This window comes from Telmatherina bonti, assembly GCF_933228915.1.
Source record: "Telmatherina bonti genome assembly, chromosome: 19".
In the NCBI taxonomy this organism is placed as follows: Eukaryota; Metazoa; Chordata; class Actinopteri; order Atheriniformes; family Telmatherinidae; genus Telmatherina; species Telmatherina bonti.
In genome coordinates, this window is record NC_136617.1 from 30,032,293 (window position 1) to 30,060,267 (window position 27,975).

The window sequence follows — 27,975 nt, forward strand, 5'->3', positions numbered from 1 at the left end:
GTTTTGTATTAAATGTGTAACATGACTGAGGTTCCGATCAGATGTCTGTGCTCAGGCTACAATTACTTGTGCAGAAATAACTGAGTGTTAGGAAATGAGTATCTCTGAATAAGTACGCATGTAGGTGCATTTTGCAGAAGCAAAAACAAACAGGTGAGGTGAAGCAGAGTGCGGCGTTGTTAGAGGACCGACAAAAGGGACGAATGAAGACAGAAAACACAAGACGGTCTGGAGCAGAGCTGCATGTCTGTGTGGAAAACCATCAAGCTGACTTCCTCCCAATTAATAGCCCTGCTTGTGTGTCCCTCTCCTGCCTGTAGGACCAGCCTGACTTCCCAGTGCCTGCATGTTAATGCTTGCAGCAGGAAGCTTTTACACTCTACCAAGTAGACGTGAAGGGGGTTGGCGTCCAGTCAGGGTAGAAGTGAGGATGAATTATATGGGATGTCCTCAGCATGTATACACTCCAGCCCTACATCATAACATACTGTCATACATGCAGTAGAAAAGCCATTTTTTATCGAGAAATATGAATGCAGCTCCAAGACTGCCCCATGAGAACAAAGCCAAAGGCATTTAGTATTTATCTGAAGGTAATTCGTCCTCAGGTTGTGTGTTAGCCTCCCTGATGCTGTTTGACAACGGTAACAACTCTGTTACCATAACGGCTCCTCAGAGCTTTGCAGCATTGCCACTCAGATGTTGTTTATGTCATGATGCGCTGTTCTTTGTTACGTCCATTTCTCCGTTCATCCATGTCTTTTTAACCTGAAAACGTCATTTCAACTCGTTGTCACCCCGTGAATACTTTAAATGTACAAAGGTCTGTAGTTAAGGCGGTGGGTACGCTTGTTTTTAATTACATGTATGCATGTTTATCATGTCTGCCACACGTATTTTACGTTTGCTTGAAGCATTTTTTATCCCTACACTGCAAAAACTCAGTCTTAAAAAACAAGAAAAAAATATACAAAAATTAGGTAAAAGTTATTAAAATCTCAAAATAAGATAAATTATCTGCCTACAGAACAAGAAAATTTGGCTTGTCAAGACTTCCCAAAACAAGTAAAAATACTTTTCAAACACGAGGAATTCTCTGGCATAAACACTAAGATTTATCTCATCTTTTTAAAAAAATAAGCATATGTGTGCTCAATTTAAGATTTTTAATCTTACTTAGATTTCATTTTTTGCAGTGAAATGACTCCGACACATTCACAAACTGCAACATGCAAGTAACAGATCGCACTGTGGGTGTTAGGACACGGATGCAACAGCGGTAAAAGTGAAAACAAGAGCTTGTGTGCTTTTATTCCCCCTTTTAGAAGTCCTGTACACCATCTGCTATAAGGTTATTTATGATCTTAAAATGAACCAGACCCTAACCTCCTCCATTATTGCCATGTTTATTGTTTTGTTAAGAAAAACAATCTGCCCGCAGTGTACGATTGGCTTGGTCATTTTGTACCTAATGACTTTGTGTCAAGTTGGGGTTGTCCATGCAGCAATGTCCTCGTGTTTTTATACATTCCGTGTTGTATATATTTTCATACGTTCTCCCCACCTTAATCAACTGTTTATTAAAACTTTCCATTTACATCAGTGGAAATAAGGACTTTCCACTTAACTCTTTTCCATATTAACCGTGCCCATTTTAAATGTCTGACCTGTTATACAGTTGTTCTTACCCCACAGGAACAAAGTCCTGCTCTTTTAATGTGCCGAGAACAATCTGCGACAACCCCGAAACCGGGCCCACAAGAATAAAATTACAGAATTTTGTCAGCAGTAATAACAATGGAAAGTATTAAAGACAATCTTGTTCATCAAGTTTTAGCAACTCTTCAAAGATCCTTGCTTATTTGAAAACATCAACAGTGTTTATAATCAGTTCCTCGCATCGGAGACATATTCGTCGTTCTCAACCGTCCCGCTTTAGGGGTCTTGTAAACCTTCTACGGCAGTGCCGATGCTGTCATCTCAGAATGAACTAAAATGGTTGTAAATGGTAATAACTTATTTCGTTTACACCTTACAAGTTTAGCAGTTTTATCAGGAATGTTGTGTAATGCGCCCCCTTCAGGATCTCTCCAGTACCACATGTGGTACACAAGTCAGTATGCGAACAATCATGCTGACGACACAATCATGAGGTTAAAAAGTATGTTTTGGGACTGAGCTGACTGCTTTGTTAACTTTTTAGAACCAAATATCACAAATGTGTCATGTGCAGGATCTCTGCATGTGCTCATCGCAGTAAACCAGACAGTGCATGTTGTTGAGTTAAAGTGGGACACACAAGTCATCTTATGTAAAATAGAGCTGTTTGATTTATTACAGAACATGATTTCACTCTATCTGAAAACATCTGGGTCCAAACACATTGTCATTTGGTTAATAAATGTTGCATGACCTTATAATTTCCCCTTATAATTGTTTGAATTTCCCCTTGGGGATGAATAAAGTATCTTTGATTTGTTTGATAACAGAAAATGGCATAAAACAATGACATGCTCATAACAAATAGACACACAGACAAAGTTAGGAATATTCAGCTCAGTGGTGAAATTCACAGAGTAAAAGGTTTATGCTACACATATATCTCAGTCCTCTTGTTAGAGAATAGCATGTTGTGCAATAAGTACCCAATAACACTGAAGTAATTGTTTGTATGGAAAAGTTTAGAGAAATAAGGTTAATCTGTCAATTTAGGTTCAGTGTAGCATCATAGAAAAAGCTGAATATAAATGAGTTGGTTTATATCAAGTTTAGTTCAAATAAACATTTTGAGTGATTTTTAGCCTTTTTTTTTTCTTTTTTTTTTTTTAAAGCAGACTTTCATTTGACATTTGATTTAGTTGTTTATCAAGCAAAATAAAGTTTAAGCTTAGAAAAAGCAAATAAGCAACAAAAAAAAAAAAGAAAAAAAAGTGGCAGCGCAATTTCCCCGCAGATAATTCCTTTGGTCACGACATGATCCTCAGACAACCAGTGCAGAGTCCACAACATCGTAACCAGAAGCAGTAATAAGTTGTTGAGCTGCAAAGTTCTCCTCCACAGGTAGACTCTCCACCTTTCAGAGTGATGCTGCGTCATACTGCAGTTGGCCTTGTCTGGCCCTGAGGATAGTTCAGCTAAAATCCTTGATCCCCAAATCCCAAGTGAGCTCCAATCAAACCCTCTTCGAGCTCTGGAAGTGGCAGTGGAGGCAGTATTGGCCCTGACATGCACCTGCTTGTCAGACAGCACAAATGTGGTTATTGAAAGTCGTTGCTCACACTCACCCATGAACTCATGGACTAAGTATGTCTGCAGGAAAAAACTGGGCGTTTCTGAATGATGGAGCTACAGAACTGTTGCACTGCCGTCTCCTTTAACCTGCAACAGAGGAAGCTCTGAAGTTTATTTCCTGGGCTTTTTGAGAAATAAATCAAAATTTGCACATTTGCAATAATTATAATTAAAACCTTTGAAATACAGCAATTATTGTGAGTAATTAGTAAGTTAAATTTCACAAAGAAATTCATAGTACTAGAACATAAAGTAAATATTAAATCAGTCACAAGTCTGAAAAATGTACAAACAAACAGAATGAAATACATCAATTAGCCCCATTGACACTAATATCTAATATCAATGCATGAAAGCTTACGATTACAGCTCGTTATCCGACTGATATCATTTTCACCATATCAGATGACGGGTTCACTTTTAAACAATTTTACAGTGAACTGGAAAATAATTCCTTGAGCATAATCTGGATGAAACTACAGTACAGCATGCAGTAGAGACAGTAACCTGAGAATATATTCACTTCGGATTATCTCATGTTAGCATTTTCACAATTTTCGACCCTGTCACATTACATCTAGTAAATTTACCTACACTGCCCCCTACTGGTTATGCACAGATCACAGCTTGTGATAAACCAGGGGTGGCCAAAGTCGGTCCTCAAGGGCCGCTATCCTGCAGGTTTTCCATGTATTTCCGTTCAAACACACTTGGCTTCTATTAAATGGATCCAACCGCCAATAAAGTTTGGTTTTGGAACAGGCATAAATGGAAAACCTGTAAGATTGTGGCCCTCGAGGACATTTAAGCAAATGCCAAATAACTTTTGCACTGCTGTCATAACTTAGCTGTAGTTAATTATTTAGAGCAGGGGCTATTCAGTTCAGTCCCACGAAGGCTGCAGATCTGGCGGTTTTCAATCATTCCCTGCTCCAGCACACCTGACTGCAGTGGAATGTACCCAACAGCCTATGAAGTTCTGCGCAATGACTCATTAATCTGATTTGGAGTGTGAATCATGATGTACGTTATTTATAAATGCACTGTTTCATACTGTGTTTTTTCTTTTGCCGGTTTGGACATATCACTACTTTAAACTGTGTCGTTTACATTTATCATAAAATATCCTTTTCACATGCAGGCCTTCAAATTCATTGTAAGAATTTAATTTCACAGGGAAAGTTTTTATGACATAAGCACTTTGCATCTTAAAAAAGAATATTCTCTGCTGTTTCTCTTTTTCAGTCGTTAATTAAACTTGTAATTTAATAACACATCAAAAATGGACAGACTGGAACCTACATGTTTTTTAAAAAAAAAAAACTATCTAATTATGATTGTAGTTATTTTTTAGTTTTTTGTTTTTTTTTTATAATATTGAAAATCTTACACACTCAGGATGCCAGTTTCTTGTTTCTTTCCCCTCTTTGTCTGCCAGTCATCTGCTAAAAAGCTTCCAATTTAGTCACCATTATTTTATTATTTTATAACCTAAACGTTCTTTTTAAGGCTACTGAATCATTGAACTGATTATAAATTATGAAACTAAAATGCTGTATTAAAGTTCAAAGTTACTGCTGGTGTTCTTATTTGCTCATCATCATTAGCAGCAACATTAGAGGCTATTAATATTTACTCCTCACTAAGTTCCCTAAATGGAGACTGCTATTACCGCCTTTTCAACCAGCAGCGTTTAGAAACTCCCTTCAGTCTTTGCTGGTTGAAACTGGACTTGGAACCAAGCAGAGCTATCTCAGCCAGCGTTACAATAAATATTTGTGAAAGCAGATGCTTTATTGGTTAGACCGTTTGACCGTATGGAAGGTGTGTGAATGTGTGTGTTCGTCTGTTTGCTGTTCCGGCGTGGGAAGGGGGGGTAGGATGGTGTTTTTGTGTAAACAGTTTTCAGGTTACTGCTATAATTAGATGGCTAGAAGTCTGTGGAGCCAAAAGGTACATACTGATACTGACCAGCGCGCCATAAATAAAACACAACAATACAAACACAAAACAGAGATGTGACATCCAGACCGCCTTATAAGGGACTCTGGGTTTGAGCTGCATCCCAGTCTGCAAGTTACCCGTGCCAGGGCCTTATTTAGCCTGCAGGCTGCTGTCCACAAACTCCACCGCATGCTGGGAGAGATCTGAACTGGCTGCTGATGCAGCCGACCAGCCAACCCTGTGGCTGGGTGTGTGATGCTGCTGGGTCGAGCAGGTCTGCCAAAGCAGAAGTCCGGCACCCCGCTGCAGATCCCGACAGCAGGAAAACCTTTAGATCATTTGTTCTGCCTGTTTTCCCGCCATCTGCTCGGATCGCTCAGGGACACATATCTCCTGCTTGCAATGGATCAAACTTAAATGTGTTTGTTTTTTTTTGTTTTTTAAAAAAAGACTCCTGTTGAGATTCATTAAAAGGTTTTTTGGGAGTGAACGTAGCTTTTTTATGAAGTATTTTTCCCACTGAATAAATCAGTTTTTAAAGAAAAGCACAATAAGAACATCAAAAAAAGGCAAACTGAATCTCTCCAAAGTGGAAGCTCCTCTTAAAAGAAGAGCTTGATGCAGAATGTTGCTGCAAACTTTCATAAGACAGTTATGTAACGGAGTTCTCCAAAAGGTTAGGTTTACTTTTTTCAGTCTGCATCAAGACGACAGTCGCTTGCTTGTATGGTTGGAAAATGTAAGTTTAGCTCACAAGAAAAGCCTTGACTGAAAACAGAAATGTGAAGTAGAAATGGGCAGAAAACATTGTGATGTTTGTAGGGTCTGTGGTCCTCCTTTCTCCACTGTAAGAGAAAGAAGCATGCTCAGTGTCTCTGCAAGTCATTTCAGCTTTTATTGTTAATAATCCAACACGTCTTACAGTGTTTTTACCTTCTGATCATTTTACCAGAGCCAGCGGTTCAAAGATAATCTCAGTGAAATTATTCACATCGACGTAGTTTGTTTCCTGTAGAGTACTGGTACATGGCCATCTAAGCTCTTGTTTGATGACAACACATAGACACGATAGAAATGCTTTTTGGAAAATGGCAAATCAAAATTTAGATTTCAATTCAGCTTTATTTGTATAGCACTACTTCACAACAGTGTTGTCACAGGGTACTTTACATACACATCATTTTAAGCCTATTCATACATAGTCTATAATAGAAACCAACTGATTGCACTGAGTCATGACTTCCATCCAATCCCCCATCCTGAGCTGCATGAGGCGACAGTGGGAAGGAAAAAACTCCCCTTTAACAGGAAGAAAACCTCCGGCAGAGCCCGGCTCAGGGAGGGCAGCCATCTGCCTCGACTGGTTGGGGTGGAGAGGACAGGAAAGACAGATGCATCAGGTAACATCCCCATTGCTACATAAGTAAAGGTTGGCTAGACTACCCATAACTATGAGAGCAATGAGCATAACCTGGACAGTTGGGTCCCGTACATGCAGACTCCAACTCAGGAGATGCTCATATCCTAACTATAAGAATCATGGAAAAGGAAGGTTTTCAGCTCCATCTTAAAGGTGTGGAGGGAGTCTGCCTCCCGAACCCACAGTGGGAGCTGGTTCCATAAGAGAGGAACCTGATAGCTAAAGGCCCTTCCTCCCATAGTACTCTTTGAGACTCTGAGAACCACCAGTGGCACTCTAGTCTCTGCAGCCATGCTGGCTTATCTGTGGGTTAACAAAATGAAAGTTAAGCATAAAATTTAAAATCTGAATATTTTTTCCAATGTAGCAGTCATTAAAAATGTGACACATTTAATTGGGTGAAAACTGGGCGTTTAAAAATAAAAATGAAGAAAGTCTTGCTTATAAGATCAGCACGAGCGCGGTCTTTGCTACGTCTTCTGTTGCCTTGTAAATAAAGGCGTTAAATATACGCGCTGAGCTGCAAGCCACTCAAATGATGGTGCATGATGGTGCATGGTCTGACACCGCAAGGCAAAAATGATAGTTATCATATTCACTCAAACATACAACTGAATCATTCTTTTCACGTGGAAATTGTGGTGCAAGGATTGATACAAGTATCGATATCAATACCAACGTTGGCGTTGATGCCGGTTGATACCAGAGCACCAACATCAACATTTTAGTTTCAGTTCCTTTCCTCTGCACAGTATGTGCTGCTTCATTTTGTCAAGGAAACGACCCAACTTTGCTCCTCCTCCCTCTTGTGTTTGTGTTGTATCATCACGAGACCCGTGTTTCTGTATTGATATGCTAATTAACCACATGCTAATCACCAAACCGTCCCTGCTGAGACCCCTGGTCCTGATGCAGCTGCATTTGTTGTACATGGTTGTATAGTGGTTGTAACTGCTGCAGAGCGGGATTTCCTCAGACACAGTTTGTGTCGGCATAACTATACATGATACTGTTTGTTTACTCTTTACAAGGACAGGATTCAGTGCCACAGCAGCAAGCTGTGTTTACTTCATGTTTGCGAGTTGAAAAACAGCTTCATATAGTTGGAAATGCCGAGAGAATATAAATGCTACTTATGAATGCTGTTCTTTTAACACATTCATGCACAGCGCTGACCATGACAACATGTTGCTGGAGGAGAATACTTATTTGCACATCCCGAGTCTGTCTGAATTTTTATGTGCTCAGCTGAGTACAGCCGGGAAAATATTAGTGAAATAACGACATGCATTGACTGCACAGACACAACATCCTCTGGTTAAGTCATGACATCCATACTTTTGACTTTGATTGAAAGTGAGGGATTTTTTTTTATACATGCTCATCGCACACACAAATGGTTTCAGTGCAAATGAATGAATCATACCAGTTAAAAATGCAGTTTCTACAACTGAGCTGTCTGATTCGATTTGCAGACTCTTATACAAGCCATGTTGTCTTTTTTCCCTTTATTTATTAAATAAATTTTGCCACATAACCGAAGTTTTACAAACAAAAACAATGAAATAATGCAACCTGCTCTTGCGTCAGAATAGTGCTTTTTTATACAGAAGATGGAGAATAGCTAGATTTGCAAAAATTAGCTTTACAAAACTAAGAGGTCTACAGCTCAGTTTGGAAAGCGCATGAATAATGGAAAAGGAGATTTGGCTCTTTGCTCCTACGAGGCTAAACGCAGACAGGAAGTTGGGGTTAAAGTCAGTCTAACTGGAAAGAGACACCAGTGATACCTCTCATCCCTCCTTTACATCTGTTAAGAGACTCATGGGAAAGCAGAGATTATGCTAAAACAAAGACTCGTCATGCTGCCTTTCTTGTCACCTGCAATTGAAATGTTGTTTATCTTGCTTTTAGGATGGTATATGGAAATGTGTGTGTAAGTGTAAATATGTGAATGTAAATGCAGATAGTAAATTGAATAAGTATATTGTGACGTGCAGCAACAGAATAGAAAACTAGATGAGTAGAAAGGGGTGGGAATACCAAATAAGTGTACAGTTCTTCCCACTCCTTTTTCAAACTTCTTTATCTCACAAATTTATTTAATTATCAAATTGATGAGGAATTATTACCATTATTGTTACTAATATTAATATTTGTGATTATTATTATTTTCTTAATTAGTATGTATATGTATGTATATGCGTATGTGTATGTACATATGTATGTATAGGTATGTACGTATATTTTTCTTTTCCTATTTTCTTTCATTTGTTTGAAATAAATAAACTAACCAACTAACTCAGAAAAATGACAAGTCTGAGACTTGTATGAAAACGGAGTTATGAATTTATCAAATCATAGTACTGTGATGGAGTTTTCCACCCTTTAGCATTGTTCCTAAGTAGAATTAAAATGGAGATTCGATTAACTCCACATTTTTATCACTTAAAAGGTGGAAAATTGTTTTTAATTCTGCAAAAAAGTAGAAATTTGAATTCATATATTATTCAATAATCAACAAGCTGAAATTTAAAGCTGCCATCTGAATCAGATTAAATAAATACATTTATATCAGCAAACATGAAGTCTTTGTCTACTGAACCAACATTATATTGCATCGTGATTAAATAAATGATATATACACCTTCTGCTTATGTGACTTCTGACAGTAATCTGAATCATTATATTGTAAATAAAGGAAACATACAATAAAAAAATTCTGTATTTGATAACAGCAGATCTTTACCAGAACAGATTTATAGTCATAATTTGGCATAAATATCTCTAGTTGCCATGAAGATTTGCAGTCAGGAAACCGTTTTAACTTTCATTCAGTAAGGACATTGATAATGAGTCTGGATGTGTCAGGCTCTGTCTGATTTAGCTCAGCAGGTGACATCGATTTAGCAATCACACTGTGCGCTCGCTCCACAGTAATCACTTGCAGTAAAGTCTGAACTGCTGAAAGCAGCTTAAAGTCCAGATGAAAAGCCTAATTTATTGATAGTTTGGTCAAATTTCAGGCTGAGGTTTTCTTTATTATTGCTGTATGGGCATAAGATTTCAGCATTTCTATCAACTTAAAATGAGTTTAAACTTAGTTTGTTCACACACAAAGAAGAAGCTTCACACCTCATCTAATGAAACTCTGATTTCTCTCAGGGACACAACAAAGTTGCTTTATTATGCACATTTCAGGCTTGTTTTATTTTAATAAATAGGCAAAAAATAATCAAGGATTTTTCAGAAACTATTCATATTTTAGGTTGAACCTCTCAGATCTGCTTCTGCCAGGAACAATAACAATAAGAAAGCTCCGCCCCAAGTCCCGCCTGCTGGCTGCGTCTGATTGGTCAACAGCTTGCAGGATTTGTCAGAGCATGCACATCAGCTGTTTTCTTCGTAGAAACATGCAGAAATGGTAAACAAACTATAGTTACTCTGGAAATAATGTCTACACCATACAGCCGTATATGTTCCAGCCCAAATCTAACCCGGACAAGGAGAGTGAACAACTCTGAAACCCCGTAGCAACGAATACAGCAGGATGTATCTGTTTGGAAAATACTCGCTTTCCAGCTAAATGACATCGTTGTATTTCTGTATTGAGCTATATTGCTGTATTTCACTCGCCTTTTATAATCCTAAACGTCCTTCTTAATGTGTACATGAGACAAATGTACCACAGTGCCATCCAGATCTATTATCACATAGCTTATCATCAGGGTGGTTGTAGCCTGATCAAAACAAAACAAAAAAAAAAGTTTTTTGGGGTAAATCGGTTTTACTTACAGCTTGTCTCAGGATCGATCCTTGATTTTAGGAGAAGACTCTTCTTTTAGCAACTGAGCCTTTATCCAGCAGTCTTCAACTAGTGCCAGTCACAAATAAAAACGTTGTTGCAACGCTGTGGCTTCTCCCAAAAACAAACTCCGTCCATTCGGGTTGTGACGATACGTTTTTTTCCCGATTCGATTCTGATTTTTTGGGTGCCGATTAGATTTAATCAGCAATTCTCACAATTCCTTGAAATTGCTGATCTTTGTAGACTAAAAACAAACATGTACAAAACTTTTCTTTGCTTGTCATTTCTCTTGATTTCAATGAGGAAAAAACAACACAGCAGCCAGACCATCATTCTGCTGCTATAACACCCAAGAAGACGAGTAAAAAGATCCATAAAAACCATAAAAATGAAAAAGAAAAAAAAAATGATAATGGATTATTTTTATTCTTTTGATTTTTTTTTTTTTTTAAACAAAAAAAATCCTGATATTTACTTTTTCGATTTGATATCCCACCCCTTCTATCCATTGCTGTCAAACCGTTGTTTCATTAGGAAATCTGAACAAATGTAGTTATTCCTCACAGCCGAAGAAGCATTTCTTAAGCGACATGTTGGCACTGAAACGTCCTGTTCATTTTAGTCTCTTAGAGATTTGCTGGTAAAAACTAAAATGTGATTAAAAAAAGCCATGTTGCTTACTTGTCTGATGAGTATTCAACACTATAACACTGTAAAAAGTTTTAAAAAATAGTTAAATTCAGTGTTACGACCATCTCATTGATAGAAAAAGTCTCTGCAAAGCTCATTCAGATAGTGCTGACCGGTTGAACTGACAAGCTTGAATGGAAAGGTTTTAGGCATCTCAGCGTGTTCATATTGTTGTTGGCAGGTTACTTTAGGGAGCATTTCTCGTGTGTGTGTGTGTGTGTGTGTGTGGTGTGTGTGTGTGCATGCAGTGCTGGCTCAGTCCTTTCTGCGTCGGCATTGTTTGCTTTTGTACCCCTGCCTCCAGCAAAAGAAAGTTTTTGAACTTAAAAAAAAAGAAAAATGTGATTCAGTCATGAGAAATTCTGCAGAATTCGATTTTGTGCATTGATTGTGTGTGTGTGTGTGTGTGTGTGTGTGTGTGTGTGTGTGTGTGTGTGTGTGTGTGTGTGTGTGTGTGTGTGTGTGTGTGTGAAAGAGTAGAGAAAACACCTGAAAGGAGTGTTTTGAATTGTGCCTTAATGTTTCTTCTTCACACCTAGTTTGCTATTGTTTGGGAAGTTCTGTTTGAACTCCAGGTCCTGGTTCTTCTCTTCCACTTTTTCTCTGGTTTGTCTTCTTTTTCCACCTCATTAGTTCACAGTGATTCTCGTGGCCAGCGAGAGGATGAAGATTACGCTTGAAGAAATTATGTCGTCCCAAATCAATTGGATGTTTTTCCTAACTTCCTGATGTAATAACACAACATATATTTAACAGTAAAACTCCTGTACAGAGTTTCCTATGACCAGATGAGTCTGTACCAGATGCTCCCTTATGAGTTTTATAGTTTAGTCAAATGTGCCACAGGGTGTAGCGCTGATAACCAGTCAGTCTCCCTGGGAGAAATCATTATTTCAATTTCTCATGGGTGTTACTGTAGCAAATTTTCTATTTCCTTCCTGTCTGAACTTATACAGCATATTTCAGACTCCTTTTCTGGCTGTGATCACTGTGTGGTCTTTGTGAATAAACTGAACTTGGAGGCAAATCGTAGAAAAATTTTAAAATGCAAGAAAACCTCTGGTCAAAATGCACATGGATGTTCTGCTGCTGTGTATCTGTGGAGCTCCAAAATGTTGAGTGTGATGAAATGAAACTAGAAAAGCACTTGGAGAAATCCGACCTCTGCTGAACACCCCATTTCCACCCATATTAGCCTATGAGGAATCCTTTTAAAAATTTTCCTGTGTCCACATTTCTTTCCAGATCACTTTAGATCAACTTAATCTAAGACCCCTTTTCAGAGAAAAAAAAAATCACAAAATCTGTCCAGTAGTTTTTTGCGTAAAGTTGCTAAAAATCAGATAAATATTGGCAAAAGAATAATTCTCTGAATACAGTTAATCAGTTACATTTTTATGGACTTTATGAAGCTGCTCTTCTTCTTTTAGCTGTAGTCAGTTAGCTCCAGCTAGCTTGAAAAGTAACATCATTATGTGTAATCAATAGTTTGCCTATATTGCTTATTTCATACTTAATGAGAATGTGCACGCGGTGGCGTCCATGTCTGTATGCTACCACTTGTCCCTGTTGTATTACTTTCTGTTCAGCTGCTCGTCAAAACTACCAGCTTTCCTCTACACCAGGGTGCTGGTATCCAGCAGGTTTTAGTCATTTCCCTGCACCAACCATAGACTGTATATAAAAACATGGATAGAGCCTCCATGACGTCACCCGTAGGTTTCTGAAGAGCTGAATTGAAGCTTGGTGGGCGGTTCCTACCATCTCCATCTTGGCAGGGGCATGCGTGTCGTCTTGCCCGGAAAATAAAAACATGGGGAAAGAGATAGAGCTAGGAACGGGGTTGTGAGCGTCATGGTGGATGTAGCTAAGAGCAAACCGAGCTAACCTGGAGCTAACAAGAGCAAAATCAGCTAGCGGAGGTAAGCGGGCTAACGCTAAGTTGGTCTCATCGCCTGCTTAAAGCACTTTAAGCAGGCGATTTGGTACCTTTCAATCAAAAGGACACGCCCCTAAATATGCTGAATTTTTAGATTAAATTACTTTGAAATGGGCGATTTGGAACAAAATTCTCTCCCCCCACAGTTGTCATGAAGGTAAACCTGACCTATTAAACTGAAAATGGATTTTTGTACCAGGCTGTAAACATGTTTATTTCCTCTGTGAAGTTGGCCTTTTTAACATTGGGGTCTATGGGGATTTGCTGTGTTGTGGCGCCCCTAGTGGATGAGGAGAGAACTGCAGTTTTATGCACTTTCAGCCACCAGAGGTTGTCGCTTGGCACCAACACACCTAATTCCCATCAAATGGATCCAACAACATCTTGTCAACCTGTTTGTTCATTTAGATCAGGAGTTGGAGCATGGAGACAACAAAAACCTGCAGGATACTTGCCCTCGCTGACTGGAGTTTGACACCTGTGATCTTCACGCTTTTCTGTTTTATCCACACCCATTTAAAGCGTCCGACCACTTACACAATACTCCTCAGAGAGAAAATAGGTGTGCTCAGCTGATATGTTGAGAACAATCTGCTAGAACTTAGAAAATGTTCATCAATCCATCGAGACCATTCCCACTCTGTTTTACCAACATTTTCCTCCGTACATGGATGTAATGGTCCTGGACTTGGGTAGCTTTTTGCACCTTATCAACCTCCTGGTAGCTATTATGAGAAATATGCCGCTGCACAGGGGTAACGATGTCACTTACATGCTGCAGCTTTCTAATACATAAGCATAGCAGCCATGACAAACACATTTATTTAAAGGTTCTTTATGATGCCGTTTCTAGTTTTCTGAGCTTATTGCAGTGTTATAGTGTTGAATATTTATCTGACATATGAGCAGCGCCAATTTTTATCCCCTGAACGTATGTTAGTTTTCCAGCACTCTATGTACGGTTTCCATGGCGACGGAAACTATTGGTTTTAGAGAGTTTTTTTCAATTACGAAATTATAGTGACGTCCCACCCCCCAGGACGTCACTATATTTCGAAGTAGAAATTATAGGAGAAGGAAGCCACGCCCACCTTCACTGCTCATTATAACTACTCTTCGCAGTTGACCAATCAGACGGCCCGGGGCAGGACATAGGGCGGAGCTTTCTCTGTTCGCTTGTTTCTGGCAGAGGTTGATCTGAGAGGATCAATACAAAATGAATGAAGGGGTTTGTGAAAAAGGCTTGATTATTTCTTGCCCTTCTGGACTTGCATATTAAAAAAAATTAGACTGAAAATGGCATAATAGACACTTTAAAATACCTATTTCCATGGTATCTTTGCCTATTTTACAAGATCACAACAGACAGCTTTAACTCAATTTAAGATTGTGATTTAATAATTCCAGTGCAAAAACAGTGGCGTAGCCATGGCGACCAATAGATTACATCAAAACTTCAGTTTTCTTCCATCATCCTCTTCATGTGTAAGGAAACTGATGAAGAGTACAAACTGTTCAGCAGAACCACGCTACGTCTGACTAAAGCCTCATTATGCTCCTTTTACATATGTAAACAGTCATGGCCGTTTTAAACATTGTCAGATGTCACGGCTCTCACTCTTTGTACATTGGCATTGATGTTCCGAGCTCCAACAACAGTTTCAGTCAACAACACACACAGCAACGATGGAGGTTATTAAAATGTATAGAAAGAGACATAAAAGAGGAAACCTACTCGGCGGTGGTGGTCGGTGCAGCCATTGGAAACATAGAAGCTTCTTCTTTGTTTCTTTAGTTGGCTGCACATCAGCGCTACTGCATCTGGGTTACACATCCAGCAAGAAAAGAGAAAACATGGACAAGAAACACCAGATGGTTTTTATTTATTTAAAAAACTAAAACAATCTGTTATAATTTTTTTAACGTTTTCTATTTAAGCAACACGTTATGTTCATATAATATCATCCCTTTAACACCGAGCCTTTTCTCCTTTCCTTCCAGTATCAAGATGGTGCTGATGTGGACCAGCGGAGACACCTTTAAAACGGGCTACTTCCTACTCACACAGGCTCCCGTGCAGTTCTGGACATGTGGCCTGCTGCAGGTCTTTGTGGACATCACCATCCTGTTCCAGGTTTACTACTACAGCCGCTACCCACAGAAGCCAGTGTCCCACACCGTCTCCCACACCACCAGTGCCAAAGCCCTCTGAGGTCCACCCATAAGGTCTCAGATGACACTCCAAACATGCAGAATGGAAGCACTTTGAGAGGCGCTGAGGGAATGAATAAACATACTTGAGTACCAAAGCACCTCGACATGATGCAGGCCGCTCAGACTCAGACCCACTGCTGCACATGCAGGCACACACACACACACACACACACACACACACACACACACACACACACACACACACACACTTATCAATATGTTCTGGAGTGACACTTGTTACACACAAAATCAGCTTTTTTTTCTTTGTTTTATTTATTGTCCAACTTTATTTTTAATGCAGTGAAATGCATGCACGTTGGAATGCTGACTTCAGACGAAATATCAGCCTGTGCATGTGGGGAATATTATGCACATACAAATTACATGCACATGTACTATGTATGAACTACACACACCTGAAATCTGTGCTCAAGGAGCGTGGACCAGCTTTTGTTGTCCACATATTCTGATGAATGTTGCATGGACCCTCTGCCTTAAAAGCCACATCTAAACATGGTTTTCTTCATTACCAGCAGTACATATAGTTTGAATCAGTCATACAATCTTAATATACAACATTACTGAATGTAAGGAAAATATAAAAATGGCATTTGTTGTAATGGTTTTTCAGCGAAGTGGAGAAACGTTGGTCAGGCTGCAGCTTTTTTGCTGAATTATGTGTTCAAGCGCTACGACATTCAGTGTTCTTGGATAAGTTTTAGAGGCAATCAAATGTTACCAGAGATGTAATGCACTGGCCTCAAAAGCAAATAAAAAGAAGACAATGCTGTTCAGAAGCTGTTGTGGCCTTGAAACTTCCTGAGAGGTGAGAAAATCAAGCTTTGCAAGACAGTTCCAGAATTTTTGTACTGACGATACATTTTTCTATATATTTACCGTTTTCATGCCACAAATTCTACAATATAAAACAAGGACAAGCATGAAATCTTACTCCACTCGAGGGTCTATGTGCCCAGTACATAATGATGACAGAGTGGTCCCTGCTGAGTTGTGCAATCAGAGACTGAGCTGTTCTGAAAGCACAACATGGACACATGCTTGTTTTGTAGGTTTACAATTCCAGCTATTGTCTGTACAGTTAAATTTATCATTTCTGTTGTGTTCAAATACCAGAGGAAGATTTAGTTTGCTTTCATTTTCAGTAAATATGTAGGATGAGGGCAGCATTTGCATGACAAGATCCTAGAGGAATTGATTTGGTTATGCAACCTCTGGTTTATTAGAAGTTTCTGCTGCATTCAGCAGTACTGCCAGAACGTTGTTAATCTTAACCTGGCGGGGTTTATGAATTATTCTAAATTATCTTCTGGGATGGCCTCACAGTCAGCTCAATATACAGCTACAGTTTTTTGTGATGCAAAGCTAAAGACTGAAGTAGTGTTCAGTATATGCTGTATAAGGCTGAACTTCACAGTCCAGGCAAAAATAATAAACTTGCCTGATTATCTCAGAGCCTCCAATGCAGCGAGCAGTAATGCCATCCATTCATCCATGTTGTCATAGTTGCAGACTTGACTCTCGTCATAAAAGGTTACGAGACCAGCGGGAATGTAAAAGGATTTATATTTGTTTGTTTTTGCAGGTGTGTCATCGTGCATGAATTATAGATCATATGCATCATTTTCTCATAATAAGCTGTATGAGAAGATGGACAAAATATTTGTATGTCTTAAAATAGTAAAGAAAAAAGGGTACTTAGACATTGCTATCATACGCTTTTCTTTTTTGTTGTTGTTGTTCATTTAGGGTTTTTTGTTTGTTTGTTTTGTTTATTTGTAAAACATTTTTTGTAAAACAGGTTTTCTACGCTAAAGCAGTTATTGGAAGAAATTAATTTCCTAGACATTTAGAGAATTTGAACAGCTCCTATCAGGGCTGCTACTGAAATACTTGAAGGTCATGTCTGTGACTTAACCTTCTCAATTGTTTGACCAGTGCTGTCATTTGTGGTGTCAAGTTCCTCCGACTTAGCCAATACTTAGCTAACATTGTTCAAATAGAAATCCAAAGTGTGTTATCTGCAGAAACTGTGACAACTAGCTTAAAACCAGCTAGCTAGCTAACTAACTATCTAGGCAGTTATATATTAGCTACTTTTACTTTGTTACTAGGATGCTAGTTAAATTATTAGCTTCACTTTTAATTAGTTAGATTTAGTACAGTATGCTGGAAAGCAACTCATTTAGTGGTTTAAAATATAATCATACATAGCTGGCTATATATCAGCTACTTTTACCTTACTAAGTAGCTTCACCTTGAAGTTAGCTTCAATTCATTAGGATTTGGTATAGGTTACTGCAAAGCAACTCATTTTGTAGTTTTAGACAAATAGTCCACTTAAACTGATGTAGCTTTGGCTAATTAAATGTGAAGCTATACATATAATTAGCTAGCTAGCCAGTCATTTATTGACTGCGGTAGTGTTCCTTGTATGATAGCTGTATTATAAGCTAACCTAAAAGTTAGCTTAAATGACATCAAATTTTGTTCGGTATATTACCAAGCAATTTTTATGGTTTGAAACTCCAAGTTAGTGTGGCTCATGTCCTCTGTTTTAACACTTGGGGGTTTGGTTTATATATACTGCTTGTTCTTCAAGTGAACAATCATCACTTGTCCAATTTGATATAGCAGCCTGAATGAACTGAGGCTCAATAATTTGCAAACTAATTTGTGAATTCCAGTGATGCAAAAAGTTTGAAAATGCAGTAGTTGATAATGTTGATGAGGATCAAAGCTCAAGCTGTTATTAACCCATAAAGAGATTTGCATAATTTATCAACACATCTGAAAATGCTCAGTATAAAAAGCTGTATATGTTTACTTAATTAATGTTTACTCAATTATAGTAAACATTAATTAGTATAATTAAGTAATGTTTACTTAAATATATTGGCATTGATGGTAGTAAATGGCAAGTTTATTATTTAATTCCAGTCCAGTCCAATATCATCCTCATGATATCCTCACTCATGACTCCACCTCACTGTGTGCTGTCCAGGACAGGTTGTTCTTTATCTTTGTTTGTCATATGAAAGCCATTTCCTGTTCAAAGGAGGGTAAAGATGCACAATAAAGCGTAGATTTTGCTTTGCTGTTGTTTTGTAATGTTTCTGTGGAGTGAGGAGGAATGCCAAACCAGGAGGTGTATGACTGTCAGCCCTCAGTGAACTGTGTACCAGAGCAGACCTGATTCTGTCCCCATGTTCAAATTCTAGAGATAGGAAGTTTCATTGTGATCGCCAGAGATGGGGCACATTGTTTACTTTTTTTATAAATATCTATTTTTTAAAATACATTTTGGGCAAGTCTTTGAGAGAAACTGAGGTGCATGTGTTTTGTTTACATCTACTTAGCCACTGCACATTTTGTTATCACGCTGTATTAACCATGTAAAACAGTGTCCAGGTTTCATACAGATGGTGAGGTTGATTTATTTTACGTGGATACACCGGATCCCTGACAGAATCAGTTTGGAGTCCCACTCTTTATACTCTTTCACCTCATGTACTTTATCTTCATGTTACTTCATGTTTTATATTATTTTTTTTCCAGGTGTTTTTTTTATTTTAGAGGCATTTCTATTGTAACCAAATTTTGCATTTTCTCTTCTTTGAAACCTTTATCTAATTTGTCACCAAAATGTGCACCAAAAATATCGATAAATGTTTATTTTTCCCAGCGACATACATGAAAACATCATACCATATCTGTTACTGGATTTTTCCATCAAATTGCCAGTCAATCTCTTAAATGTATGAACACTCTGGGCTGTTTAAACACACACTGTTGCAAAATTAAATATGACATTACCACCCAATAAAGAAGACACTGGGGAATCGGCGTCTCATTTGGGTTTTTTTTTCTTCTTCTCTGTCTTCTTTTCTTCTTTGGATAAAGATGTTTGTGTCTGACATCCACCATTGCTCCCGTCAGCAGTGCGGCTCTGGCAGACATCAATTGTCAGAGGAAGAATAAGCCCACCAGCCGTGGTCCTTCTTTGGGCTTTGGGTATATGCCATCTGAAGCAATGATAAGCACATAAATTGTAATGTGCTGGGCTTTCACATGAAGCTCTTCATCGGTGTTGAGAGGAGACAGCACACGTATAATAGACTCGCCAAACAAGAGCAGCGAGGGAAAATGGGGTTTCTTTCACTAACATTACATTTACACTCAAGTTCATTGACTGTGTGTGTCTGCTGAACAATATTACATAATTTTCCGAATACATGATGTATAAAAGTATATTGCCCTTGCTAATGTAATAAATAATTAATAGTGTAATAAATACAGAAAGTATCTGCATCTAACCTTTGCAGCTGTCATTGTGCTTCATGGGTACATCTTTATGCAAATACTCAAGTCTGTTAGGGCTTGGCTAATGGATGGTGGTGCAGACAAGTATATGTTTTATGCATGTCCAATAATTTTTGTGAATTTTTACCTAATTTAATACATTCTGCATCAGATGTTTCTGCAAAGGCCAATCTGAAATAACCTTTCAGCTTATACAAGATATAGAAAAAAGTAATCTGGTTTTCAATGTTCGAGTTACAAAAGACTGAAAGCTCATGCTTATGGCTAAAACATTTTTTTTATTGTTTTGTTATATTTTATTTTTACAATGTGACCAGTAACCATAATGGATTACATTTTGCTAGTTGCCTTGGTTTCATATAAACAAACACAACATACAACAAAACTTTGTCCCATCCTTGTTGGGTTTATTGATAACTTCACTTGTTAGAAGTTATAATGAAAACTACCTTGGTAGGGTCACAAAATGATCATAGTTATGACTGAAATACATACTTACAGGTGGTATTTTTACATTTTACATGCAGTTGGTCTCATAAGCATTGGAGGCTGCATATCCTAACATAAGTATGGGTTGAATGAGCCTTCATAATTAAACAGCACATGGAACATATTTCCGTGAAAGATTGTACAGACCTCTGTTAGCATGTTGACAGTTAAAGTCTGTTGCAATTCAACTAGGAAAAGACTAAACAAGTATAACTTGCTTTGGATGGTTTCCTAGAGAAACTGTTTCTTTTTGATTTGCAAAGTGCATCTGAACAAACAATACTTGTGAAAAAATGTCTTTTTGACAGGCAAGACCAGCCAACAAGATGTATGTCTATTAGTTGTAGTGTTATGACGAAAACCTTATTCATTTTGGTGAGCACACTGCAGGATGGGTGATGATTTGGGACTTGTCCTGCCACCACAGAACCTAGGCAACTTGCAACCATTGACTTGGCCGTAAACAACTCAGTATAACAAAAAATATGACAGTCAACTGTGATGCCATGTTCTAATGGCTAAAGCTTGGCAGAAGTTTGGTAAAGCAGGAGACCAATGATCAACAGAATGGCTAACAGAAAAGAATTGGGTCGAAACCGCAGCAGGATGTTACAGATTTTTACACTTTGATGTCCCCAATGAAAGCTAATTCAATATACGGTTTACATCCTGTCTCCTCTCTGAGATCTCTCCAGCCAGTAAAATTCTGTCCAATGTTGGCTTGTTTTATGTTTTGCTCTTTCTTTTCCTTTCTTCTTGCATTTCTTTGCAGAATTAGCATGGTGCACATTGAAAACAGCCAGTGTGTTGATATCCAGTTGCTGGCTTGTGACACAGTGAAGCACTTTTCATGTTGCCGTGAAAAGTGCAGTTTCTCAGTCTCAGGATGCTGCAGGAGTGCACATGGTGAATATCAGTCTGGCATCTAAACAAGTTTGAATAATCGAGTTTAAGGTCAGAAACTTATGTGATATTGCTCTAACCCTTTAACAAACCTTGCTAAGACAAAATTTAATAGGAATTTTCTTTTTTTAACTTGAATAAGAATCAATTATAACAATTACAGATATTGTAACTATAGTTAAATAACCAAAACATCCAACAGTAATGGGATAACAAACACTTACTTTTGGCATTACTCAAGCCAAGTGGTAGCAATGGCTCAGGCTGGTTTACTTCAACACATCATTAAAAAGATTAATGAGAGTTCCTGAAAAATGTGCTCTACCAAACAATAGAGCAGGAAGTTAAAGGGTTAAGAAAGCTGTGTGTAAACCAATACCTGCAATCCTCAATCAGGTGCAGAGACATAGGAAAGGCAGCACATAGGCTCTTTCACAACAACGTAAGACTAAAAACATGAATACTCTATTGTTGCTAAACGTGCTTCTACGAGCGAATGGACCGTTAGTTATAGTTTTTTATTTACTACCACTGTGGTTTAGCTTAGCTTTAGCAAGATAAATAATGGCGTTGTTTAGAATTTTGTCTGTTCATCTCGGTAAAAACAATACAAAAAAAGAGGATTTTTCTTAATGTACTCTGATATATAGGATTTACATCTGAAATAGAGTTTCATCTTGTACACTGTAAACATCTAACTCTCTCAAACTACCTGCCTGAAGTCCTGGAGGTCCCTCTGGAGGGGTTCTGTAGCATCCTGCCCTTAATCAGTGAGATTTGTGAATGTCAAAACAGCATCCACATGCCTATCAAGACCCAGAACATTTGTAATATTATGATCAGTTATTCACTTGATGCATTTTCTAATCCATGCCTCACTTCTGAAAACATTATTTAATTATTTTCCTTTTTTTTTTTTAAATTAAAGGCTTATATTGATCAAAAGAAAAAGAAACTGAACTACAGTCGTACTTATTTCAAATGCTTTAAGGGGAAAATAGGGCACAAACTCTCCTAACAGCTTGCGAGCACCCTCATGTTTAACACTGCTAAATCACTGTTTTCCACATGGGACTACGTTCATTTGAAACTTTATTACATTTTTTTTTTCTTTGAAATGAAAATTGTTCCTCAGGCTTTGAATTTGTGATGCAAATAATAAAGCTTAAATCCTTTCAATTGGATTTCTCTTCAAACAACTTCAAAACAATGTTTTCATTAAAACCTTAATACTGTATAAAATTGTTAGGAATATTTACCACATTGATTTCCATTTTTTTATAATATTAGTAAATCCACTGTGATCCATACTTGGCAGGTTAAACACATTACTACAACCTGAATGCCATATTAAAAATATATAAACCTAATTTGTTGCTTCTAGCATACTTTGATATTCCAACACATCATTTTGGAGAAATGTTTCTTACAACATGTCACTTAAAGGTGGAAGGCACTTTGTTCAGAGAAAGTAAAGCGCTGTATATGGAGTCATGTAAGGAACTTATGTAAGAAAGTGGAAACCATTTGCAATAACAGAAATGGTTTCAGACTGTTTTCTCTGCCTGAATGTAGGTGTATAATACAGCCACAGCTGGCCGACCCCTTTGAAGAGCAGAAATCAGTAATTAAACCTCCAAGTGTTTGCTTCTCTGACTGTTTTCGTTTACTTCAAAGTCCCACAGAGCAGATTAGCCCAGTTGGAAACCAGAGGACTGATGGTCTTGACTGGAAAGTTGTTTAGGGGGGAAATCAACAGGATTCCTGCACTAAAGGGATTTGTGATTCAGAAAGATGGTGGGATCTCTCCTGCCTCGGCTGCAATGTGCATGAAAACTGATGACAGCAGCAGTAACCAAATAAGTCAGAAACATGATGCCGTCCAGTCTCCAGAAATGAACACGTTCCAGAGTTTGTTTGCTCGCTACCAAGTCTCAGGGTTTTATTAGCTTGTATTGCTAAGAATTGCTAGCCCATCCAGTGAGCACATTTATCTCCATTGTTTCCATAAAGAATTCATATTTTGATTCATCTGACAACAGGACAAATTTCCACTTTGCCTTACGCCACTTGTAATGGGTTATTGAAAAGCAGAGATGGTAGTTTCTCTAGATCACATATGGCTTCTTCTTTGCTTTATAGATCTGCATGGTGGATTTCAGGGCGGACTGTGTTCTCAGTCTGGGATTTTTGGAGTCTTCCTGAGCTCATGCAGTTGTTTCCAGTAGAAAAATCATATCTGTTTTTCATACAGTTCTGCTTGAGGGACCAAATGTCAGTATCCAACTGATCTGTGGCCTTGTTCCCCCAGCGTACAGAGATTCCTTCAGATTCTCTGTTTTTTTTTTTTTTTATGCTATAATAAACTGGGAATTTTACACTGAGGAACATTTGTGTCTCAGATTGGTGAACTTTTGTCCATTTTATACCTCAGTGGATCTGCCTCTCTGAAAAGTTCCTTTTAAACCGAGCCGCGTCACTGACCTGTCGCTAATTAACCTAATTAGTTGTCAAACACTCCTTTTGTTGCTTTTTTTTTTATGCCATTTACTTTTTTCTTGTCCTTGTTCTAACTTATTTGTGATGTGCTGCTGCCATCAACTTCAAAATAAGTGAATATTTTCCATAAAATGGTAAAACTGATATTAATGTCATAATAAAATATGGGTATACAAGGTCTCAGTTTTTGGTGGGGATCTTGTTTTTGGGTTGTAAATAACTAAGTTATCTGATGGTTGGAAAGGCTAAAATAAAGTTTGTAAATAAAAGGAACAGAAGTTTTTGTGATAAGCTGACATTATGAAATAAAGTCCACTGCATCATGTGGTAAAAGACAAGAAAACGCTACCGTCACCAACTGTAAAAAGGTCTTTTTTTTACTTTCCTTTTCTTTAAAACACCCTCCAGAACTTTGAAAACTTACTAATTAACACAAAATAATCAGTCTCTTGTTATTGCTTTTTTAAATCCATGCAAAGCCTGCAGTTCAAAAAGTGACAAGTTGTGGTTTGCACTTGAGAATTTGGTTATGGGGGTCTCATTAAATCCTCCCCCCATCATAAGCTTACAACAGTAGACACTAATTAATGTACAGATTGAGACTGAAAGTGAGTTTTAAATGTCACAGTGGACTAAAGACCTACGTCTTTAGGCTAAGAATGAGAGCTTTAGCCGTAGATTAATTTCACCACGATAAGGGGCCAGTATTTCTCAGCATAAAAGCCAAAAAAGGAAAAAAAAATGCCACTATGGGACCAATTATGCTGTGATTGTCCATTTAAAAGAAAAGAAAACCCAAAAGAGCCTGCAGACTGTATAGCCCTTTGACACTTGAATTAATTTCATGTCATTAAGCTCAAATTAAACTGTTGTTTGACTGCAAACAAACGCTGACATCGTGTCCGTAGATGATGCTTACATAACATGGCTTCACCTTTAACAAATTATTAAACTAAACAACTAAATGAGATCCTATTCCTCTTCAATAATACAATGCATGTCTGACAACTCAGCAAACACCTTTATTTTAATCGCAGCACAAGTTAAGCAATAACTATTAGTTTTAGGGCTGAACACACAATAAGCAACGCGCTGCTTGTTAGGACCAGACTCGCAGTCGTCCTTTTATCTTTCAGGTGTTTAATCATGAAAAATTGTCGTGTCGCTCATCTCATTGTAAATTTGTGGGGAAAAAGAGACTTCTGCAGTTCCTTTGTAACAACTTGAGAAAATCAGATGTGCTCCGATGCACAGATGCTTCTTCACACGATCAAAGACGGCGAGCTGCGGAGAAGGAAAATCTCTTCAGTTCACAGCCCGGCGGCTTGTCATCTTTGATGTCCCGCCGCCGGTGTCATGGACTCCCAGCTTGCCAACTGAGCACATACGGGCAGACAGAGCGGCTAAGTTTGCATGGACGCTCTAATCTCAGCAGCTCTCTGAGCAGCCATGGACTTTCGCCGCTGCGCCGCCGCCGCCGCCGCAGCCTCCGTGATGCCGCGGAAGCTGTCTGTCTCCTGGGAGTCCTCGCTGTTCTGAGACTTGGTGCTGTCTTGCGAGTCTGGTTTCTGCCTCATCGCCCGGCTCTGCTCCTCCTTCAGCTCCACGTAGGAGCGAGAGAAGGTGTGAAAGATGGATGTGACGGGGAACGCCATAAGGAGGATGCCACTCAGGATGCTGCTGAGCGCCACCACCTGGCCCGGGATGCTTCTGGGAACCATGTCACCGTAACCAACCGTGGTCATTGAGATGACCGCCCACCAGTAGCTGCCGGGGATGCTGGTGAACTCCTGCTTGGCGCCCATTTCGCTCTCAGCGAGGAACACCAGCGGCGAGAAAAGGGCCATGGCAACACAGAGGAACAGCAGCAGCAGTCCGAACTCGCGCGTGCACCTCCTCACCGTCAGGCCGAGCGTCTGCAGGCCTAAGGAGTGGCGAGCCAACCTCATGACGTAAAAGATCCGTAGAGCTCGGAGAACTCGGAGGACCAACCCCACCTTCTCCAGGTAGTTGTTCCCTGATCCCGCGGATTTGCCTCCCACTGACATCGAGTCCACGATGAGGGTGATGTAGTAGGGAAGGATGGCCACCACGTCGATGACGTTCAGAGGCGTACGCAGGAACATGCACTTGCTCTGAGTCTGAATGAAGCGAAGCAGGAACTCCAGGGAGAACCAGGCGACACAGACCGTCTCGAGAACAAAGATGTTATAGCACCTCTGGGAGCACTCGCCCTGCAGAGAGGGAGGGAGAAAGCAGAGAAAATAAGACATTTAACAGGCTCGGAGACAAATGATGTGACGACTATAGAAGACATGTGGAGCACTGTGTGTGTGTGTGTGTGTGTGTGCAGGTGTTAAGCATGTTACATCCTCCACAAGAAGTGATAACTTTTTCTTGTTCTCGAGGCTCCGAGAAGAAAATGACGTCATTTTGCGGACGTGTTTGAGGACAGTTCTCGACACATCGGGCTGGCAGAACTTTTTTCCCGCGGGGCTCCGAGAAGTATCGCGTGATTGGTCGGACATTTGAGGTGGGCGTGGTTAACACGGAGAAAGCATGAAGCGGAGTTGCTGCTTCAACGTTTTTACTGTTGCCGGTAAAACGGATTGTTTTGATAAAACAGCTGATCGAGGTGGTGAGAAAGTACAAACATTTTCACATTATGGCATTAAAACACTCGGAAACCTCCGCCAAGCACGATGTTAAAGAATCCTTTTAAAAACATTCCTGGATCCAAACGGTGATCCGGATCACCACCAGAATTTAATCAGTTCTTCATTTTTACATTTGTAACAACTCCTAAAAATTTTATAAAAATCCGTCCGTAACCTTTTCAGTTATCTTGAGCAAAAAGATGCCGGGAAAAACATAACCTGGCGGAGGTAACAACCGGGTTCATTGCGCATAAAAGCAGACAGGTTAGGTAAGTGCATGTGGGTGGTGCAAAGTTTTAAAAGGTACACTGTCACCTGGGGAAATGTTTGGGAGAGGCAGCTGGGTAGCCGTAATTTTTGTTGACCACTTTTCGCTTTACTCCTTTGTATATCGCTTTAGCCTTTTGTGTTTTTTCTTCAATATTATTCCGGGTTATTTTCTGTCAATTCATCACCATTTGTACGTTCTCTGTATATGCCTAGCAACGCCGGTGCGTGTAAAATAAATCTTAAATGCAACTGGATCCAGCATCTCTTTAGACGAAACGCGTCACCAATACTACAAGACCCAACAACTCTCAGCGACTTAAGGGAAAGGAAGCTGCAATAACGGCGTTGCATGAAGTCTGCAGCTGCTGGCAGAAAAAGAACAAAACCTGAAATCATCACTGATTATTACAGAGAAATTTTTTTTTTTTTTTTTTTACAAATATGTAATGCATCGTACGAGGACGGTGTCAGGAGAGGGGACAGTTATTCCATCTGCTGTTAACACTCAGGAGGTGTGTTTTTTTCCCTTTTAAATAAAAATAAATTAAAATTGAAATTGCAAATGAAATTGCTGAAGGAAACACCTACATTTAGAAAAGACTAAAACATTACTAAGACGTTTTAACGCTCTCATGAGGCAGTTTTTCAGTCGTTTCAATAGAGAACTAGAAAAGCGCTTGAAGAGCCAAACCTCCCAACAAGCACAATCCTTTCAAAAATTCCTGAATCCAAACGGTGAATCACCGGATCAGCTCCAGTTCTTCCTTTTTCACATTTCCAACAAGTCCTGGAAATTTCATGACAATCCGTACATAACTTTTTGAGTTGTCTTGAACACAAACAGTTAAACGCCGGGTAAAAACATGACCTCTGCAGAGATAAATATATTGCATTTATATTATAAGGTTTATTGGAAGCATTTTTGTCTCATTTAAATGTCCCTGGATGTGACATGGAGGGTTCGTGACCAGTTCATTTCCAGTAAAGATGGAACAAACAAAAGCAAAATTCAGAGTTTTAGAAAAGAAAATCAGGAATAAAAGCTTCAAAAAGCTTCAAATTCTCTGCAGCAAGTAGAAAACCCATAAATAACGCTATGTGACCACCTGCATAAGCAGCAATTCCCGTAAAATCTCGTCCACTGAGGTTAAAGCGCTAAACACTGTTCAACGGAAACACCTGCAAATCGCAACTGTTGTGTGTCAAAACTGAGAAACGTCGCTTTCACTTTGTGAAAAAAGGTCATGGAAATGCAGCTAGATTGAGTGTTAAGAGGAGCTCTACTGAAAATATCACTTAAGACTAAAGGTTTTGGGTAACATGTAATCTTATTAGGGATAAAAGCTCAGTACCAAGCGTTTGTACTCGACATGGTATTAATAAAAGCGAACCGATACCACAACTGATGCCACACTAGTCAAGCCAGCAGAGATGTGTTTGATATATTTCAGACATGTTTTAAAAGAAATAAAAGCCTTGAATGTTAAAATGTGACATTTTTTGTTCCACT

The 27,975-nt window shown here is 38.9% G+C and overlaps 2 protein-coding genes across 3 annotated transcripts in view; one reads left to right on the plus strand and one right to left on the minus strand.

Annotated features, from left to right (window-relative positions):
- slc66a2 (solute carrier family 66 member 2) overlaps positions 1-15,304 on the plus strand; it is a gene marked incomplete at its 3' end in the record, with an annotated part of 52,124 nt that extends 36,820 nt beyond the window's left edge. For both annotated transcript variants that reach the window (XM_079258411.1, XM_079258412.1), the window contains one exon: positions 15,094-15,304. In XM_079258411.1, coding sequence (XP_079114537.1) covers positions 15,094-15,304 — 211 coding nt within the window. The remainder of the gene's footprint in view (positions 1-15,093) is intronic.
- Positions 15,305-24,941: 9,637 nt separating this feature from the next.
- kcng2 (potassium voltage-gated channel, subfamily G, member 2) overlaps positions 24,942-27,975 on the minus strand; it is a gene marked incomplete at both ends in the record, with an annotated part of 43,200 nt that continues 40,166 nt past the window's right edge. Inside the window, one exon of the mRNA XM_079258355.1 lies at positions 24,942-25,772. Coding sequence (XP_079114481.1) covers positions 24,942-25,772 — 831 coding nt within the window. The remainder of the gene's footprint in view (positions 25,773-27,975) is intronic.